General features: G+C 40.7%; 1 protein-coding gene across 5 annotated transcripts in view; it reads left to right on the top strand.

Annotated features, from left to right (window-relative positions):
- Positions 1–20,153, top strand: part of dlg1a (discs large MAGUK scaffold protein 1a) — a 113,942-nt gene that overhangs the window by 76,347 nt on the left and 17,442 nt on the right. For all 5 annotated transcript variants that reach the window (XM_080887673.1, XM_080887672.1, XM_080887674.1 and 2 more), the window contains 3 exons: positions 959–1,115; positions 1,620–1,722; positions 16,912–17,026. In XM_080887673.1, coding sequence (XP_080743799.1) covers positions 959–1,115; positions 1,620–1,722; positions 16,912–17,026 — 375 coding nt within the window. The remainder of the gene's footprint in view (positions 1–958; positions 1,116–1,619; positions 1,723–16,911; positions 17,027–20,153) is intronic.

Here is a 20,153-nt window from a genome sequence, read left to right as displayed (position 1 = left end):
GGCATCACCGTGGTTACCAGAATATGACCTATTTCGTCATAGACCTTTTGGGCCAATCAGTGCGCTTTGATTATAATAAATCTGATAAGCCTCAGACAGACTGCAGAATGGTCATTTTGACGTGTGTCCTTCTCTTTTCTCCAGCTATTTTTCCTCTCTCGCTCTCTGATTAGTCACACAAATAGCAGATCATGGGTTTTAAAAAATGTCCACTGAGTGAGCAAAACTTCTGCACAACAGATGAATTCAGGTTAAGGATCAGATGGAGGGACACGCTGGTTCATTTCTATCTCAGCAGTAATTTTCATACATGCTCGGAGTATCTGCCCGTGCTGACTTTTTTTTCCAAATGTTGTATCTGAAAGGAGGCCAGGATTTGCTGTTGCAATACAAAATTAGTCAACAGCCCACATTTGTGAATGTGTCTGATTCCGAATACACACAAAAGAACTGCTCTGTTTTTAGAAGAGGCATGAACCAAGCTGAAGCGCTCTTGTTATCTTGTTTTTACACATGCTGACGGTGTGCGTAAAAACTTTTACCAGTGGTCGACTTTATTTGCTTTTCATCCATTCATCCAGCTGCTTCATCACTCGCTTGTGTTGACTTGGATTCTTTTCTTTCGTCCTTTTTACGAGACGTAGAGGCTAGACCGGCTCTCATTGTTCACGCTGTGCCACAAAGTGCGATGCTGACATCTGCTGGTGAAAACAGAAAGTAATCTTCGGGTTAAGCACTGTTTCCTCCTGCAGAGACTAAGCATTTATCACCACAAATTTTTCCACATTCAGAGAATATCATATAATGAAGTACAACATTATTTCAAAATGTGTGTAGTCACCGACTTATCAAATGTATTCATACATTACAAAACTGATGAACTGGTGTCCTAAACAAGGAGAATACCAATATAAGTTGCCGTGATGTGATGTCTTTGTTCGATTTGTGTTTCTGTCAGGGAACCCAGACGGGTGGTGCTGCAGAGGGGATCTACAGGTCTCGGATTTAACATTGTTGGAGGGGAAGATGGAGAAGGGATCTTCATTTCCTTCATTCTTGCTGGAGGTCCAGCTGATCTCTGTGGGGAACTTCGAAAGGGAGACCGCATCCTGTCGGTATGAACTAAGACACCACACATACAGATCCCTGAGAAGTACGACACAGCGTTGGTGAATAACTCCTAATTCTGTTTATATTAATGTTTCACAACAGATTTGCTTTGTAAGGATGTTGTACCTTAAAACGTAGAGCCATTGGAATCAGTTCCAGATGCTTATTTGCAGTGATTTGTTAATCTGAAGATGGAGTTAAGCTTCACATAACTTTTCTTTGTTTTTCGTGCATTACCAGTCAACCGGCGCCCTCCGATGACTGAGTGCATTCTCGCGATGTGGTGTGTGTCCCGTTAAAATGAAATATAGGTTTAATTTTCTTCACACAACATTCACGCTAGATTTAATCCTCAGACTGTCGGGACACTGACAGTCCCTGTAGAATTACTGTGATTTTGAATTATCGTATGCGAGTTCTATCAAAACAAAACCTGCACTTGTGAGTGTTTCCAATTTGCTCGTGTCAGTGCAAATTTAGCTGCTAATTGTGTGTGTCTGTATTCGTAGGTGAATGGAGTGGACCTGTCCAGTGCAACACACGAGCAGGCAGCCGCAGCTCTGAAAAATGCAGGACAGACCGTCACCATAGTAGCCCAGTTCAGACCAGACGGTGAGTGCTGGAGATAAAATATTTGAAAAATACAAATGTTCTGGCTTGAAGCAGAAGGTGGTACGTCATTTTTTCCAATCTTGATTGTGTGAGACGAGGTAGTTCTTCATCTTGGTTTTGGTAAAGGCTGAATGTTTGCGGTGATCACAGAATCAGCATGTTGCTGCCCTCTATAGCTACAATTCTACCACTCTGTGGGAAAACCCAAAAATCTGAATTCAGTATGTGTGGGCAGAATGTATAAAGAAGACAGAGAAACCAACCTTCACTGCCTTTGTAGATGGAAAGTGACGTCTTCTCAGCATGTAACAGCGTGCTTTGTATTCTTCCTAATAAACAATAAAAAAAGTAGTACAGTCTTTTGAATATTTGCATAATATCAATAAGCGATTTCCATATTATGCAAATATTCAAAAGACTGTACTGGAAATTCACTAACTGTGGAGCATCTACACTTGTGAAGGCCCTCGCTGATATATTCCCTTCTTTATCCTTTAATCCTAATAGCACATGTATCATTTAATGTCTGTGTAAGTAGCTGTGCTGTGTGTTCTCATAGAGTCGGTTCTGGTTAGGCATCAAAATGATTTCTCCTCTTTATATTAGTTTGAGATATTGGGCATTTCACATAAGTCAGTAATAATGACCACAATTTTGAAATTAGGGACTGAGCCCGTACACTCATCAGGAAAGTCACAGAGCAGAGGTGCCGAGAATCATTTTCCCATAGACTTCTATGAAATTATTTTTTACCTTCGAAGTCTACAGCCATTCTTTATATTTTATAATGCTTTGCTCAGGACACTACATTGTGACACCCTCACCAAGTATCTGCAATCTGAAGAAAAATAATTGGTGGATATATATTATAACACTAAAACATATAATAAGATGCCCAGCCCTGCCCTTTACTCTAAACAAATCCTACATTTAAATCTAACCTTACTTCTTATTCAAATCTGAACGCTTACGACAGTTTTGATGGTTCATCCTAAAGGGAGAAGCACTCAGAATATCCATTATGCCTGTGTCTAACACACATTTGTCCTCATAAAGTTACAATTAATACAGACTCTGGCTGAGTTTTCCAAAAAAGCATCATCCTGAATATTTTTTTTACTGGAAGTGACTTAGAGGGCCGTAACCTTGGAAACCAGGTTATAAATGCTGATAGGCTAATGGGATGCTGCCGTACCGGGAGACCTGAGGATAGCAGACACTATTTCACAGAGCCGAAACAATATCAGGAGAATCAGTAATCTGTCTGCTGGGGAGGGTGTGCGCGTTTGATTTTGGCATCAGTCAGAGAGCTCGTTCATAAATGTGTTATTAAGGGCATGAGCAGTGTATTACTTTAGAAGATTAGAAGACCTTTACAGAGTCTTCTGTGAGTATGTATGTTTTCCACATGAACAAGTTGTAGCCTATTGATAAATGATTTAATATATTTGATAGAGTCAAACAGAAATCCTTCCTACCTGGCCCTGTGTGAAAAGATAATTCTCCCCTAAAACTGTGTTTGTGCCACCCTTGGTAGAAAGTACTGCAATCAAGCATTTGTGATCACTGGCAGCGAGTCTTTTGTATCAATGTGCACTTGTGAGGAATTTTGCCTCACACTCATTGCAGATTTGTTTTAACTCAGTGACATTGGAGGGTTTTTTCAAGCATGTTTAAGGTCATACTAAAGCATCTCAATCTGGTTTTAGTCCAGACTTTTTTTGATGATGATTAAGCCTTTATATGTCGCTGCAATGATACACGTACATGTTACCTGCAGTGAAATTGGCCCCCTTCCAACCATACATACATTGCACAAACATCACATTGGGAAGACAGGTTAGAAGAGGTAGCATGGTAAGAAAAACAATGGGGGGGGGGACTCCACCCAGACTCCACCCAGAGCTTCTAAGAGAAGAGCGGTTTGAGAACAGAAGAAAATCATCAACATGTTTTTCAGCTTTCCAAAAAAAAAGAGTGGTTAATCACAATTAATTCATGATTTAACAAGAAGGGCCAATTACTTTTTCTCAGAGGAGCAGGCAGGTTTTGATAGCATTTTCCCCCTTAATAAATTTTTTTTTAATTACGTTGGTTATCTTTGTATAGTATTAAGTTAGCATTATGTTTGATGATCTAAAACATGTAAGTGTGACAAATTTGCAAAAAACTAAAAAATAGGGAAGAGGGCAAATATCTATTCACAACACTGTATATGCAACAACTCTATAGAAGCCTGCAAAGGAAAAAGTGATTGCAAAATATATAAGTTGATTCAGTAGTATTAAGATTTGATATCATCAGGTCAGTACCAGGCATTGTGCTAGAGTTCAGGGAGCACATGAGAGGGAGGTCACACTTCTGAGTGGGCAAATGTAGTCATTATTCAACATATAAACTGTTGGGAGTACAGTGTATGTCTTTTTTTTATGTGATATGAAAAGGGACTGAATCCATTAACAAGACAACAGACAAATGTCAGCAAGCACAATAGAGATTTGGGCAAAATTTGAAAATATGAGTTAGAGCCAGAATATCACCTTGAAATGTTGCATAGTAATTAGGATTTAAATGACTTTATAGCCCAGATATTCCATCAAACAGTTTGCTGGCCAAGCTGATATTAGTCTAAACATAGTCTAACAGGGCAACCACACATTAAGACTGGGAAGGCACTGTCGGAAGGTAATGAAGTTCTGCAGCAGCTGCAGTATGCAAATATCTTGGAAGCTTATGAAGGCCGTGCAAGGATATAATCCATACATCATTCTGAAAACTGTGATGTATGGATTATGAATTCTCAAAGGTCGTACAAGCATGATAAATGGATTATGAATTCTAATTTCAAGAGGTTAATTGAAGGTTCTAAATGAAGTTTCGTTTAAGGTGCACAGACTTGTTACCGGACAAAGAAAGGCTCAGACGGCACAAGCTTGTTTGTAACCAAAGTTGAAAAATGCAGATCCGTCTCATAGCTCACACACTGTAGATTAGTTAAAGCTGTGGCATGGCGGGCAAAAAAGAAGAAGATTGCTTTGTTGATTCCTTAACAAGCAAATATGTACAACCTGTTCTTGGAGGTAGTCTTATTAGTCAGTGACAGATTTTCCTGTCAAATCAAAATGCCTCTTAGATTTTCAATATAAGCTCTTTGCAGTAACTCATATAAATCACATAATCTGACCAGATAACCATGCCGTTTGCCACTGATGACTGGGAAGATGGCCAGCTGTTGTAAAATCCAAATCAGGTCCTACAAACTTTAGTTCTGGTTTGAAGTTTAACCACTTTATTAACACAACTTCTAGCAAGCAGTCAGTCTGTGAAGTTATTATGTGGATATCACATAGTATTTATTGAAGATATCTAAAAATAAACTCAAAGGTAGTATGTTTTCAATGCTCTGGCATTAATATACTAGTGGAAGTGAATGTGTAGTGGTGCTGATAATGCTGTGTTTGTTTCTGACACTTCATTTATTTCTCACTGGAACTAACTAGTGGGAACATCGGAGCATATCCTCTTGGTTGTTCACGTCTTGTATGGGGTATTAAGTGGGATCAGCACCATGGATAGTGCCCAAAGAACTCATAAGGTTTTAAAGGAGTAGTCTGCCTGCTTCCATTTACCTCCTATTGATCTGTAGTATATGATTAGTGTGTTCCCACTACTTCTACAACAACTAACTTTACCCAAGTGTTAGCTTTCAAACATTCAACATTTGGTTTTGTGGTTTAAAAATCTACAAACATTGCAGTGAGTCTTTCTTTGATTTCCTAGAAGGACATTTCATTTTACTTTAACTAACTGTAAATTGTGATTAAAAGAGTAACTAAGATCCATAAAAAGGAGGTAGCCAGAACACGAAGGTACTGAAGGTACTGAAGGTACTGAGGGATCTAAATCTAAGAGAGGAAGAGGCTAAAATAACGGTGAGAAAACTGGAGCAACTGTAACTATAAACCGATCAGGCTAATTTCCAGTCATCTTTGACATGTTTGCTAATACCCTGCTGATACACAACTAACCAGTGATCAGTATGGTTCAAAAGTATGTTGGCTTATATTCGACCAGCTCTGCCTTGGCATTTGGTCTCTCATTAGATAACATTATCATCAGTTAACCAGGCTTACATGCTGCTCTGTATCTTAATCTAAAACAATCAGTAGAAGAACACCATTGTGTCTCTGTGTCGTGACTCTCCTATACACCTCATTAGTGACTCTCGACTGAAATTTTATATCAAACCTTCTGTCCATGCTGGGCTTTGGTCAGCAGTGTGTGTGTGTGTGTCCATCTGAGGTCCGTGTTAGTCCCATTCCTGTGGCGATGGCCAGCAGTGCTTCGTCTGTTTCACAAACACTCTTCCTGCCAATGGGAGAAGAACTCATAACGACCTCCACCAGGAGAGGAAGAGAGTGTCTGTGTGCAGGTCTCCTTCTGTTATTTATATTAAATATGTTGGGCACTGTAGCCAAACGCAGCACAGCGATACCCCAAACTGAACTGTTCTGTGTGTGTGTGTGTGTGTGTGTGTGTGTGTGTGTGTGTGTGTGTGTGTGTGTGTGTGTGTGTGTGTGTGTGTGTGTGTGTGTGTGAGAGAGAGAGAGAGAGATTTGGTTCAAGCTGATGCACCAGATATGGATCTGTGTTTATTTGAAGTACAGCAGATGGAGCGTGTTTGTCTGAAGTCTTCCTGCTGCATTAATATTGTTGGCATCTGTCATGTTGTTTTAGGGTGTTTGAAGTCATTTCATATGTACACTCACTGCCAGGTGAGACTGTAGAACCAGCCGATGTCTGCAGTAACTTCATAGCGATGATGACTGCAATAATGATTTTGTAAGATCTCATTTCAGAGTAAACTTGACGTGCTTTGTGTGGCATTTGCAGGAGATAATAGGAGCATAAGATTTACAGTTGTGTGTGTTATTATGCACTCAGTGTTTGTAATTAATGGCACCGGTAACAAGGTATGAGTGGAGAAAATTGATTCTGTTCTCAAAATGTTGTAAGTCATTGTAAAAATCTTCTATCATCTTTTGAGAAAAAGAGAAACAAGATTATGTTGCACACACTCACTGCGTACTCACAGTTACACAGTGGGATGAATTGTACACTCTCCTATCTATGAGATTGTTTGTTCCTATTATTTTTAATTTATATATAAGATCACTTTGTAATGATCTGAAAGCCTACATTACCCATATGGCAACTTGACTGTGGACAGGTGATATAAGTAGCAGCTATCAGGCTACAGAGGAATTATTTTCACTTCTGCAATCTCCATGCAACCATTTATCACCCCTTTACTAAAGTGAAGTCATCCTAATGACTTTGTATCCAATGTTCCTGTCGATGAGTACACAAAGCCTATAATTTATCAGTTGTAAACATTTTTACATTTGTTTTATATTTTTGAATATAGAAATTTCATCAAACTTAACAATGTTTTACAACAAAGTTTAACAACAATGTTTAACAACTATGTATAAATCTATTATTTCCTTTACAATTTTGCATTTGTTGTCATGGATCGCTGTGTGGCAGGCAGGATGAGGACCCAATCGCAAAAACTCACGGACTCAAGGGATAAACTCAAAATGCAGCTTTATTGCTGACAAAAGATAATAGGAAAACTAAACTGGGAAAAACTAACATAAAGTTCACCAGGAAACACAGGGGGAATCACACACAGCATGAGGGAGAACGCGACGCCGAACAGAGGGAGACGCAGACAGAAATACACAGAGGGTTAACGAGGAAAGTGGGAACACACGGGGAACACAGCTGACACAGATAACCATAACGAGACAGGGCGGGGTGAACATAACACTGACGGGAGACAGGCAGAGTCAAACAGGAAGTACAGAGGTTCAAACAGGAGGAGAGAGAGCACGGGGAAAACACAGACATAACGGGCTGAGGAAGACATGGAATAAAACACGAGGGCTCACAGTTACACAGGGGCACACAGGAGGTAACCAAATAAGGAACATCTTAACAGAAGAACCTAGGAACCAAGGCATGACTAGGGGATGAAATACAAAACATACAAAAACTGAGAATACCGGGCCCACATGGCCCGGGACCATGACATTTGTAGGACAGTCCCAATCAAAAATGGCAAAAAATCGTATTTTGAATGATTGGATCTTAACAAGGTTCCAAGTAGAGCTTCAACATGCAACAAGAATAAATGGGAGTAGGACAAAACATTTTTTGAGCATGTAATTTATTTAAAACAATACTTAAACTGAAACAGGCTGTTTTACAGCTGATCGGAATTTAAGACCACGTGCCTTTAAAAGGCCAAATGTGTGCAAAAATGTAGATTCATTGTCATTTTCTGTCAGGTAGTCACACTGTTATGATGTTCTCGCCATCGCTGCTGAGGTGGGACGCAGTAAGACAGTCATTTGGAATTTCTTAAGTGATCCTGAGGGTTATGGAAGAAAAACGTCAAGTGTAAGAGACAAAAAACTTCACCAACACTGAGCCAGAGGATCCAATTGGGTGTCTGTTAAGACACTGGACGATCCTCGACCCAAATTAAGGCGTTACTGGTCCTGACTGCAGCCCCATAACCATCAGACGGCATCTGAGACTGAAGGGCTTCAAAAACCAAAAATGTCTTCAAAGGCCTCGTCTACTTGAACACCACAGAACCGACTGTTTGGACTTTGCAAGAGAGCACCAAACATGGGGCATTAAATGGTGGAAGAAAGTTTTATTCTCTGATGAGAGAAAATGTAGCCTTGATGGTCCTGATGTTTACTGGCATGACAAGAAGATCCCGCTGGAGATGTTTTCTACATGCCACAGTGGAGGGTGCGCCATAATGGTCAGGGGTACTTTTTCCTTCAGTGGAACAATGGAGCTTCAGGAGGTGCAGGGGCATCAAATGGCTGCTGGCTATGTCCAGATGTTGCAGAGAGCATCCCTCATGACTGAGGGCCCTGGTCTGTGTGGTAACAGCTGGGTTTTTCAACAGGACAATGCTAATGTATGCAATGCCTGCAGGACAGGGGACTTCTTCCAGGAAAATAACATCACTCTTTTGGACCATTGTGCGTGTTCCCCTGATCTAAATCCAACTGAGAACCTTTGCGAATGGATGGCAAGAGAAGTTTACAAAAATGGACAACAGTTCCAGGCAGTAGATGTCCTTCATGTGGCCGTCTTAAGCTTTTAGAGAGATATTCCCACTCACCTCATGGAAACACTTGCATCAAGCATGCTGCAACGAGTTTTTGAAGTGATGAACAGTAACGGTGGAGCTAATCATTACTGAGTTCCTGTTTGGAACTTTGATTTCCGTTTTTTAGGGGTTAACTGTTTTTTTGGAGGTGTGGTCTTAAACTTTCGATCAGCTGTAAAAGAGCCTATTTCAGTTCAAGCGTTGTTTTCAATAAATTGCATGCTCAAAATAAGGTTTTTTTCTCACTCCCGTTTCTTCTTGCTGCATGTTGAAGCTTGACATGGAACCTTATTAAGATCCAACCGTGCAAAATATAACTTTTTGCCATTTTCAAGTGGTCTTAAACTTTTGATCGGGACTGCATTCACATAATGGTCATTTGTAGTTGTCCTGAAGTTCAGTATTGTTTTTTCATGTTCCTCTCCAGCCACAAAAGGCTTTCTGTTACCTATATTCAGCTCTCGGTGTATAGAAAACACAGTGTAACCACTGTTAGACATTTTCCTTTGTATTTTCAAGACCTAATTCCACTGTGACTCCTTGAATGTAATCTTTAAACTCAACAACATTTTTGAGTCAGTTGCTTAGTGCTAAAAGATTCGAACCATGATTGTTTGGAGTCAGATTGCCTGTCACCAAGCACCTTGTGCAGCCACTTTGAGATCCAAACTTGTGGCACATTCAACTTCTGAGCAACAACTAGTTGCAATCAGTCGCCAAATGTGAAAAGATGAGGTGTAATCACTTGGAAACAACTGATCATTAACCATTACCGAGGCATTAAAATGTGCAAAGGTTTCACAATGAATTTTCAGTTACATACCATTTCTTTTCCAAAGTTGGCTGTTATTAGCGAACAGTAATATGTAATAAGCTGAAAAGACCATTGGCTCATGCTCAAAACAACAAAGCTTTAATACATAGCGAAACAATAAACTGGGAATTTGAGCTGAAGTTTCACGGCTTCATTTCTGTTTTTAAGTATCCAGTACAACTGTTGATTGGAAAAAAACACGATGTTTGGTTAAAACAATGTTGAGTCGCTGTGCTGACCTTCAAGCTCGATCTTCTCTGTGCCATTAAGTTTCCTGATGTGGGAATACAAATGCCTGCAGGTTGACAGCAGTGTTAGTCACTGGGATTACACACGACTGTCAGAGACACACAGTCACACACATAAACACTCACACGTGACCCACACAGCTAGTGTCTGTCAGCAGTAATACTGAGGTGATGTACAGAGGATTATCCTCACTTCTGTTAGTGTGCTTATTGCACTTTGCGTGCGTTTGTGTGTGTCGTGCACAACTTGTTACATAGAAGATTAACAGTAGCTCCATCACGGGGGCTTTCAAATACAGTGCTGCTGGATTTTCTTCTGCTGAACACCCAAAGTAAAGGACGTTACTTTTTTTTTCTAACTCTGTATATTAGCCCCCTCTTTCCTCTTTTGCTTCCTTTCTTTCCTCTTCCTTTTTTCGCTTTCCTTCCTCTCCACCTGTCACCTCCTCCTGTCTTCCCCAGTGTTACTGAAGTCTGTGGTAATGGTCTGACTCTCAACCCACGATGTGTGATTTGGGGGATTTGAGTTGTCACTTGTAACAGGAAGGCGACTGATTTAGGATTTGGAGTGTGTCTCTTCGTCACTTTGAGACACATTTTTTCACTTCCAGCTTTTGACATTTAAACTTAAATCAGTACATCAAGACATTTTTGTCTTAAATTGCTTTAGTTACGTTATTCTTCTATGCCTCTCCTGCAATCTGATCACTTAATCAATACCAATGTAGATTGCTGAGCTATTGTTTTAATTATAGATGAGCCTCTTGCAGCACTGCTATTTTTGGAGCCAGGGCTTATTGTAGACGTATAAAGCAGGCTTATAACGTGAAGAATTTGGATTGGGGTTTTATTTTGTATGTGTGTGGGGGTTTTTTTTTAAATTCAGCTAATGAACCAAGAAGAGGTCTGTGTCCACTACTGGAGTTGTGGGAGGTTGCAGCCTTTCCCAGCTGACACTGGGGTTATCGGAGGAGTAGATCCTGGGCAGGTTGTTGGTGCATAACAGGGTAACGAAGAGAGGCAGACAACTACTAACGTTCACATCCAAACCCACAGCCAATTTAGACTCACCAAGTTACTGTGGGCACCCGAAGAAACCCATGCAAGCACAGCAAGAACCTGCAAATTATTTACGTCCTTGGACAAATTCAGTTTCTGAAGAATTTTAAAAATGAGTGAAAAAGAGTCAAATTGAAGCAGTTCAGTGCAGTTTTCTCGTTATGTGTTTAGTATGTGTTTCCTTCTTTTTTGGGGGCATAATTTAATGGTACATTATTTAAATAAATGTTTGCGAGCTAGCAGTCCTCTTCATTGTTTTTGTTACTATAAGCTTCTCTTCTTTCAGTATGTGGAGCAGTGCTGAACTGGCAACAAGGAGGTGTATTGTCTGCATGATGCAAGTATGCAATGGTCTGCTGATTAAATTATTTCTCCATAGTGCTGCAAGTGGAAACAAGAAACCCTCGGGAAACATTTAAATGTACAAGAAAAATCCAAACGCTACAGCAATGATGACATAAACAGTGGAAAAAAACTGCATATATGATCCATGCTTCTTCCCGTGGGACATAAAAACTGAAGGGAAAAGTATGTATATCCATTTAATGAATGAGGATCAACCCTTTGAGAGATATTGTCCTTTTTCTTAGGGGTTCACTCGTGGCAGTTATTCACAATTAGGGCGGTCTCTTTCCTCTGTTAAAGGAAAGGGTGATCTGAAAGGAGAATGTATTGGTGCAATGCACACAATCCTAATGATGTGAAATGCCTATCTCTAGCGGTTTTGTGTTGGATAGCACTGAAGCTGCACAATGCAGGGAAAGGCCTCTGCCAGCTGCTCAATGGAGTAACAATGCTCCTCTAGAGAGAGCAGAGGAGAGGAGAGGAGGGAACACAAGCCATTAGTCTCTGCCATCATCATCTTTCCCCCCACTGCCTCTGCCTCCTAGTTTCCTCACCTTCTACTTACCTTTTATCCAGCTCCACATTATCCCTGTATATTATATACCTGTGTCTGTCTTGTTCTTAATCTGTTAATGCTACACTGCGGTGATCTGTGTTGGCAGTTAAATGCCGATGATATGAAACCCACATGATTTCTGTTTGTCTACAGAAAATTGTAGCACAACCTGTTCACTTTTACATGGGAATATTGTTATAATCTTTAAGATTTCTTAGAAGCCAAACACATGCAAGAAAGAACCGTCCCAACTGTGGAAGTGGGGAAAGTGAGACAGATGGAGGCGCAGACAAATCATGCAGCGCAGAAAGAGTTTAATTGCGTATACTTATTAAGACAAATGCTAGTGTCTCATTTTTTATGTGACTGCTATACAAAATGAAAAGAAAATACATTTAAGAGCTATGAATTGACCTCTTAGTTAAGCTTCCCAAAAATCAATATTCAGAATGCTTGGTCAAGCTTTACCGTGTGTGTGTGTGGCTTGTAGACTGATTCCCTGGGCCAAAGTAGGGCAGGAGAGCCTGGCATTGACTCAGCTTTCTGCATGAGTGACCTGAGGAAACAGTGTGTGTGTGTGTGGGTGGGTGTGCTAGCTGCTGTCAAAGAGGGGGAGGAGCAAAATGAACGCACCAGCGAACGGGAGATGGAGCAAGAGTGGAGTGTAGTAGAGACAGAGAGAGAGAGAAAGAGTTAGCATCTGTTGTTTCTCTGGCAGCTGAGCCGCACTGGACCGATTTTACGCACACATATTTTTTCCCCACTCCACCACACGTTGCTACATACCTACGTAGACACACATTCGCATCTTTCCTCTCCTGCTCTCTCCTGTGCTGCATCCGACGTGGAACGGGCTCCCTCTCTTTCTCTCTATCCTTTTCCTCTCATTCACGTCTCAGGACTCTAAGCTTCAAACCTCGCTCTCCCTGGCTTAGACACTGATCTGAGAGCCCCTGTGACGGTATCACATCGCGGACGGTGTCTGCCAGCAGCCTGTGAGTACAGCAAGAGTGGGAGAAGCGATTTACTTCTTTACATCTCGCCTCTGGTAACAACCTAACAGCTGTTTCTGGGTAACATTGTTGGGAGGCGTTAATGGATAAATGTCTGAGACTCTAACACTGTGTTATCCATCTTGTGGCCACTGATACAGCAGTGACATGTTAGCTTCTGTGTAGATGGCTAGCAAGTTTTGATGCCGATAACTTCTCCCACTTTCAGCACTTCTGTTTTTTTTCTGTGCTGTGCTGCTTTTGCTCTTTCACTAAACTGGACTTTAAAGAATGATCAGGATTTCAGCTCCCACTTTAACTGCATCAGCATTAGCTTGGGTCTGAAAACAAAAGAAGATCAGAGCTGCATCCTTGGCAGCACAGGCTTTGTCTTTGCATTCAAGATCAGGAGTTAATAGAACCGATATCTTAGCTGCAGCACAGTCTTTGTTGCATAGATCAGAAAGAAGAGGAAAAGCGTATCTCTGTAGCTTTACAGTAGCTCTGTGTTTGTTTATATTGATTCATAAACTGCTTTCATTCTTTGTTTTACGAACAGATTTTTATTCTGCTGCATTACATCTTTTCTGCTTCTTCTCCCCCTTTGCCTTTTCTCTCCTTTCTGTTCTTCTTTTCCTGCCTCCTTCCCTGACTTTTCTCTCTCTCTTGCTCTTGATCCTGTGTTGTATAGATTCACTTTGTGTTTACAGTCAGTTGCCGAGGATGTGAAAGTTTTTCGTCTGGTCCGTCAAGCTGAAACTGAGAAAAATACATATGTTAATCCACCAATTCGTGAGGGATTACTGCTGATTTCGGTCTAAATCTGAAAAAGCCAGACTGGGGTTGCCAATGAAAAATATGTAAGATTAAAGGAATAAATTAACACATGTATTTCAGCAAAAGGCTCTTGAGTTTCATCTTTTTATGGAAAGATGGAGGCAGATTGCTATTTTCTTTTTTAGATTATTCAAACCTGTCATTTAATGGAGACATCAAATGCTGCAATTCAGTCATCCTCGGAGGGAAATATCCTAATCAGAAACAATATATTACGGCTCTATTTTCTTTTTTCTTGCTTTTTTATCTGTGGAAAAATCAAAAGCTAATTGCAGATCATGTTGCTCGTTTCACGTGGCTTCCAGCTCTTTCAGCGCTGTTTAGTTGTTCGTGTCAGTGTGTCAGTCTAATGAGAGCTTTGTGGGGATATCAGCTCATATCTGGGAAAGAAGAAGCAGGAGACACTGCAGGTTTCGGATCAGCGTGTGTGTGTGTGTGTGTGTGTGTGTGTGTGTGTGTGTGTGTGTGTGTGTGTGTGTGTGTGTGTGTGTGTGTGTGTGTGTGTGTGTGTGTGTTCATGACCGTGTGTACCTAGAGAATGATTGAATTACTCAGGGTTAATTAGATTCTGTAGTCCACAGCAATGGTTCAGATACACACATACGCACACTCACTCACAGGGACATCCTTCAGAGGGGCTTTTTCAGGCTTATTGCCTGCGGCGTTGTCATCCGTGTATTAGTTGAGATATTTTCTGGGAAGCTGTGTGGTGCTAAGCAGAGTAGAAGACAGTCAGGAAGGATTTATTACACATTTCTGCTGCTTGTTCAGCCACTCAAAATACTGCCGTTTGCGGCAGCTTGCTAAAGGTTAAAACTATGTACTTTATTGCTAGAGGAAGTGTGTCCAGATATTGTCGAAGCCATCATTGCACATCAGCTGAAATACTTGTGTTTCCACTTTGTGTATACCGCAAAATACTTTAGCTTATAAATAAAGAGGCTGAATGACATTTTAATGGCCACTGAAATATCGGGTGAGACGGTAAAGTGTTTTTGCTGCATCTAGCAGAAGGACACTAAAGCACGAGGCAGCTGTGCTGAGTGTTTGAGCAAATCAGTGCACTTTGCATTGATTGGCCGATCGGTCGGCCTCGCGCAATTTACTTCATGCCATTCAAGGGAGATGAGTATACAATTGTTCCCAGCAATTAAACTAAAAATGCTGTTTGGAAATTCAGCAATGTATTTACGGGTCCGCACAGGTTTACTAAGAAAAACTGCATGCTGTGTAATTGCATTTGCAACTGTGGTGCTGAATGGCGAGGATGTGAGTGCAAACAACTCAGCCGTTTTCCCATCCAATACGTCAATGTCATTTTACTTTGGGCTCCAGTATTGTGTGCCTCTTCACGTCACTATGTGAAATCGTTGTGCATGTATAATGGAGCTCCTCAGTGCAGACTCACCCATTTTCCACCTACGTCTAGCCCTAATATGTCCCACTGCTCTCTGTGTCAGCACTGGTCTGAGTCACATGAGCTTATGGTATCATTCCAGTTCATCTCCCAAAGAAACTCACTTTAAACATTTTTTGTGGTCAAACTTTACATGAATGATAAGCTGAAGAATGTGTTTAGATCTTTTTATGCGAGGAAAAAAAAGGACAGAATGAGTGTGAAGTGCTGCCCACATCCCAGAGTGGTTCATGCGGGCCTAGGGCTATTTTCCCAGTTTGAGAAACAATTAACCAGTCTGGGTTTAGTGTGCATTATTAAGATTGAGAATTTCAATTTAGTTAGTCTGCTACCTAGAAACATTTGGAAAGGCTGAGTATGATATGGCAAATTAAAAACAATGTCTCGCCACTTGCCAGCCATCTGAAGTTCTCCCGACACATCTTTTAACAGTTATTTCAGAGTGTTATCTTTAATTTCAGTGGTCACTGGGGGCACATGAGCTTGCCTGTCACAAAATGATAAAAACTGCATAAAAAGTTTGCTGACTTTGCTCCAAATTGAGAGCCGTATCTCTCTCTCTTTTAATGTTTCCGTTGGTACTCTAAGCTTAGGCGGTAGAGCAGGTGATCTAATAGTCGGATGGTCGTTCGATCGCTCGCTGCTATGTATGTTTAATGTGTGATAGTGATGTATGTCATCACTTTCACACTCAGATAGCAGCATCCTATCTCAATTCTGAATATAATCGTGGCAAGTTATTAATCTTGGCCTGACAGATCCGGTGGTCTTTGTCCTTTACCTGGACAAGAGACTCTTTTCTTTCTTTCTTCTTTAACATTAAGTTTATTAGAAGTCTTTTTTACCAGTTCAGTCTCTGTCTCTCTTATGGAATATAACATGCATCTTAGTTTTTCATCCCAGCATCTTTTCAGAAAGGTCTGGCTTCCACCTCAGATGCTGTTGCTTCGCTTTCTTCAGTCTCTCTTGTAAAACATCTCTAGGCAAGCATATTTCCTTACGTGGAAAAATCAGGGGCTGTGGCGTTGTCTGGATTAAAAAAGAAGTGTGAAAAATGCATTTTCCACGATTTGATTTCAATTATTTTGCTTCCTTAACATCCACTAAGTGGTAAGAACAGTATTGCGCATGTGTCATGAATCCAACTGTAAGTTTGCAAGTGCACTTATTTCTTTGTATATGTGGCCCTTTAAAAGGATTCAGTTGTTTTCAGTTGCACTGTATGGCACGTTTATCTATTTAGGTCTGAGTTATTTTGCATCTACGTGGAGTTTAAAGCACACTGTGCACGCACGACTGTAAATGTATGTGTTGATGACGATATTAACATGGATCGGGTCTGATGTAACAGGAGTTAACATTCACATCAAACAGACTGTTAGATTATGGCTGTAGAGAATCCGTTGATAACTCAGACTGTGCGTGTGCTTGTCTGGGAGAGCAGTGTGTTTGCAGCTGAGTGGAGTAACTCAGCACAGAGGGAATCCTTTCTGATCTTGAATGCAGGGGGAAAAAAACAAACCCTACTTTCTGTAGTTGTCGTCACAACTCAACTACTTGCTGCCGCCATTTGTAAAAATGTGTTTTTCCAGTTTGTTCTCGCTCTGTTCTTTTCTTTGATGAAAAACATAAACCATATTTTGTTTAAATAAAAAGGTAAGGTTTGTTATCTCAAGCCCAATAGGTCTAACAACGTTACTGTGTGTCTCTTTGTGTGTAGAGTACAGTCGTTTCGAGGCAAAGATCCATGACCTGAGGGAACAGATGATGACCAGCAGTGTCAGCTCCAGCTCCACATCTCTCCGCTCCACACAGAAGCGCACACTTTACGTCAGGTACAACACAACACACGCGCGCACACACACACAGGGCAGACAGAGGTGACTGATTATCCAGTGTTCATCAATGTGGCACAATCATTCGAGGACCTTATCTCAGCTGTCTACTGTGTGAGGTTATCACATCTGAAATCACAATTAGACGTGTGTGTGGCACAGGGTCACACTCACACATCCACCAGCCTGCCACCTCTGTGAGCGTCCTTCTGTCCTCGTGTCATTCTTGTCCTTGCCCGCCCGATTCCTGGGTTCCGTCTTTAGAGCCCAGAAGCGGTTTCAGCCGGAAACCAGCTCCACTTTTTGATGTCCTTTCTTCACAAGAATCACAGTCTTTGAAATATTGATTAAAACGCTGGGTCGCTGGGTCCACATAAGTCACATTGGAGCTCTTGGAAGATCAATCACATGGAAAGCAAAGACAGGAAAAGCAGCTCTAATGGCAACACTAAATGAGGCTTTAGGAAGACAAGCATTTTCTTTTAGGTTACTTCAGTTAAGCAGAAAAAGCACCAGAGAAGGTGGTCAAAGAACAAATCTGTGGGTATCTATTTGACTTTTGGATTAAAAAAGCGATGCTTTCTCTAATCATGGCAAGAGATGTCAAAGAAAGAGAAGGCACAATCAATCTTTGTGCATTTCAGTAGGCTGTGCCACTGGCTGATTAAAGACCAAGCGTAACATTATAATGAACATCTTCCAGCTGAAATGTCATTGAATGTTGCTCTCTCCTGTATATTTATCATGTCATATCATATTTGTCACTTAGAACAATTCAAGCTTTCAATATTAAAGAGTTTGATCTCAGGATCAGGAAGAAGAACCTTTTAACTGGCACAAAAAAGCAGAACTGTTAAAAAGGTTGGATGGTTTTCATGTTTATAAATGTTTTTCCATGTCTTTCTTAATCTACTAACTCATGTCTGTCAAGTTTTACAATTTTTTTTTGATACAAACAGTAAAATATCCTGCACCTCTGTATTTTTCATGTAATTTTTAGCTCAGTTGAAAAAAAAAAAAAGAAACGCAAAATTGAGTGCATTCTAGACGAAAGGAATATCTGACTTGAGCTGTGTGCAAGTGACCTGAAAGGAAAGAGTGGGTGCAGCTGGGATGAATGTCACCTTCAATAACGCACTCTCTCTCCGCCGAACACGCACATTCTGATCAGACGGAGAGAAAGAGCGTTGCGTCAGAGTCTAAACTTGGAGCTACAGGCCAAAGGTCGCAGTCAGCTATCGGGGAGCTGTAGACCAATAAATCAAAAAGATTTATCCCACTGACTGATCGTCTGCTTCATCTGACTGAGAAACAGGCTGATTGATCCCCTTTCTATTTAATTATAAAACCCTTTAAGTTTACTTTTCTCGGTTTTTATTTCATAAAAAATTGATTCCTTACAGCAAGATGCTAGAGGACTCTTGATGCTTCTGCCTCAAATCCCCCCTCATTAAAACAAATCCTCATACTGAACTATATATCCAGTGGCTCATTATCAGGAAACATGGCATTGCAGCTGTTTGACATCATGTTTGTTAAATTTTTAAGTAGTTAGCCGCAGGCATGATTATCATTAGCATAAATTAAGCGTGCCCCCATCCACTGTTTTCATTTGGCTCAGGCTAAAAGTGAGGAGAAATGTCCACTGCTCACTTGATTAAATGATTAGAAGCCTGCATTAGAATGTCTTCTACCAGAGTGCACCTAAATTAAATTCTGCTGTGGAGAAAAACTTTTAACTATGTCTGAGGGGACTGGCCACCATCCATTTAGGGGGCTCTTTCTCAACAAAGTTAACACGAATGAAACTGAGAGTCTGCTGCATGTTGCTGCTTTAACGAGGCATCGGCCAAGCAGTGCTTCTTAACATTTCCTAATTATCCTTGAACCCAAAGTACAGATAAGGCTGATGTCATTAATCACGAGTCTGTAAGAGTTTAGTTTTAACCTGATAATAGTGTCGTAAGAAATGACATCACAGTTCACCGTGACATGTGAATGACACAAATCACACTTTCACTGTACAAAACCCCAAAGTTACAGACGTTATATGCATGTTTCCATAAGAATTATCATAATACATATTTTAAGCCACCACCTCGTCAGTGTTAACGGCAATCTTCCCCCAACTCTTTTCAAAATCAGGATCTTTCACGGTTGCAGACAGTAATGTAATAACCCCTCCAACAGCCCACGTAAAGCATAAATCAATGTCGTGCAAGAACTTCCTATATCTGGACACTGCCCAGAAGTGACCAATCAAATTGCACTGTGAGACTGGCAGCTGATTGGTCGAGCTGAGGATGTCGGCGCATGACAGATGGCTTTGTGTGTGCGTGTGGGCTGCTGCCGTGTGTACTTGTGTGTGTATACAGGATCTGTGTGTGCATAAATGTTGTGTGTAAAAGACAGGCTAACCTTTCGTCAGAGGAAATGTCACTGAAACAAAGTGACACACTGTATGTGCAGCTGGGCCTTGCATAAAAGGTGAGCATGTGTCCTCTCCTCCATTCTTCTTCTTTCCTGCCTCATTTTACATTCACACCATTATGGTCTATTTTAAACACAGCCTATGGTTCAGTAGCATTGTAATTGTATATCTCACTGCGGAAAGGCTCAGGGGTTGCTGCAGTAAAAAGATGATGTCCTGTCTTCATTGAAGGTATAGAGTTTATTTTAAATGTCTGAATCCTTCGTTGGCTTTTTTATTGTTTTATTTTTGTATATTAGAAAGATTCTCAGTCAGCTGTCACCTGTCGGTGTCCATATACTATATAAAGATCATTTTATTCTTGCTTTGGTCTGAATGTGTGCACTGAAAAATCAGAGCTGTGTCTGCTGAACTGAGTCCTGCTGCAAGCATTTTAAAATGCTGCAGCACGTCCTGAAACCGAGTGTTATAGTTTCAAAGTTTAGTTTATTTTATGGCTTTTTTCAACCTAATATAGTGACATTTAATGTTAGAATTCATTTTCTGCTGAAGGCTGTGGGAAGGGGAGTTGTATGGTTGTATATGTTACAAAGCCCTAAGGCAAATTTTGTGTTTTAGGCTGTACAAACGTTGGAATAATGTACGCTCAGGACCAGTTATGCAAATAGTTTTTTACTACCACCCCAGTAACTCCGG

Source organism: Rhamphochromis sp. 'chilingali' (assembly GCF_963969265.1).
Source record: "Rhamphochromis sp. 'chilingali' genome assembly, chromosome: 7".
In the NCBI taxonomy this organism is placed as follows: Eukaryota; Metazoa; Chordata; class Actinopteri; order Cichliformes; family Cichlidae; genus Rhamphochromis; species Rhamphochromis sp. 'chilingali'.
This window is presented reverse-complemented; position numbering and strand designations above follow the sequence as displayed.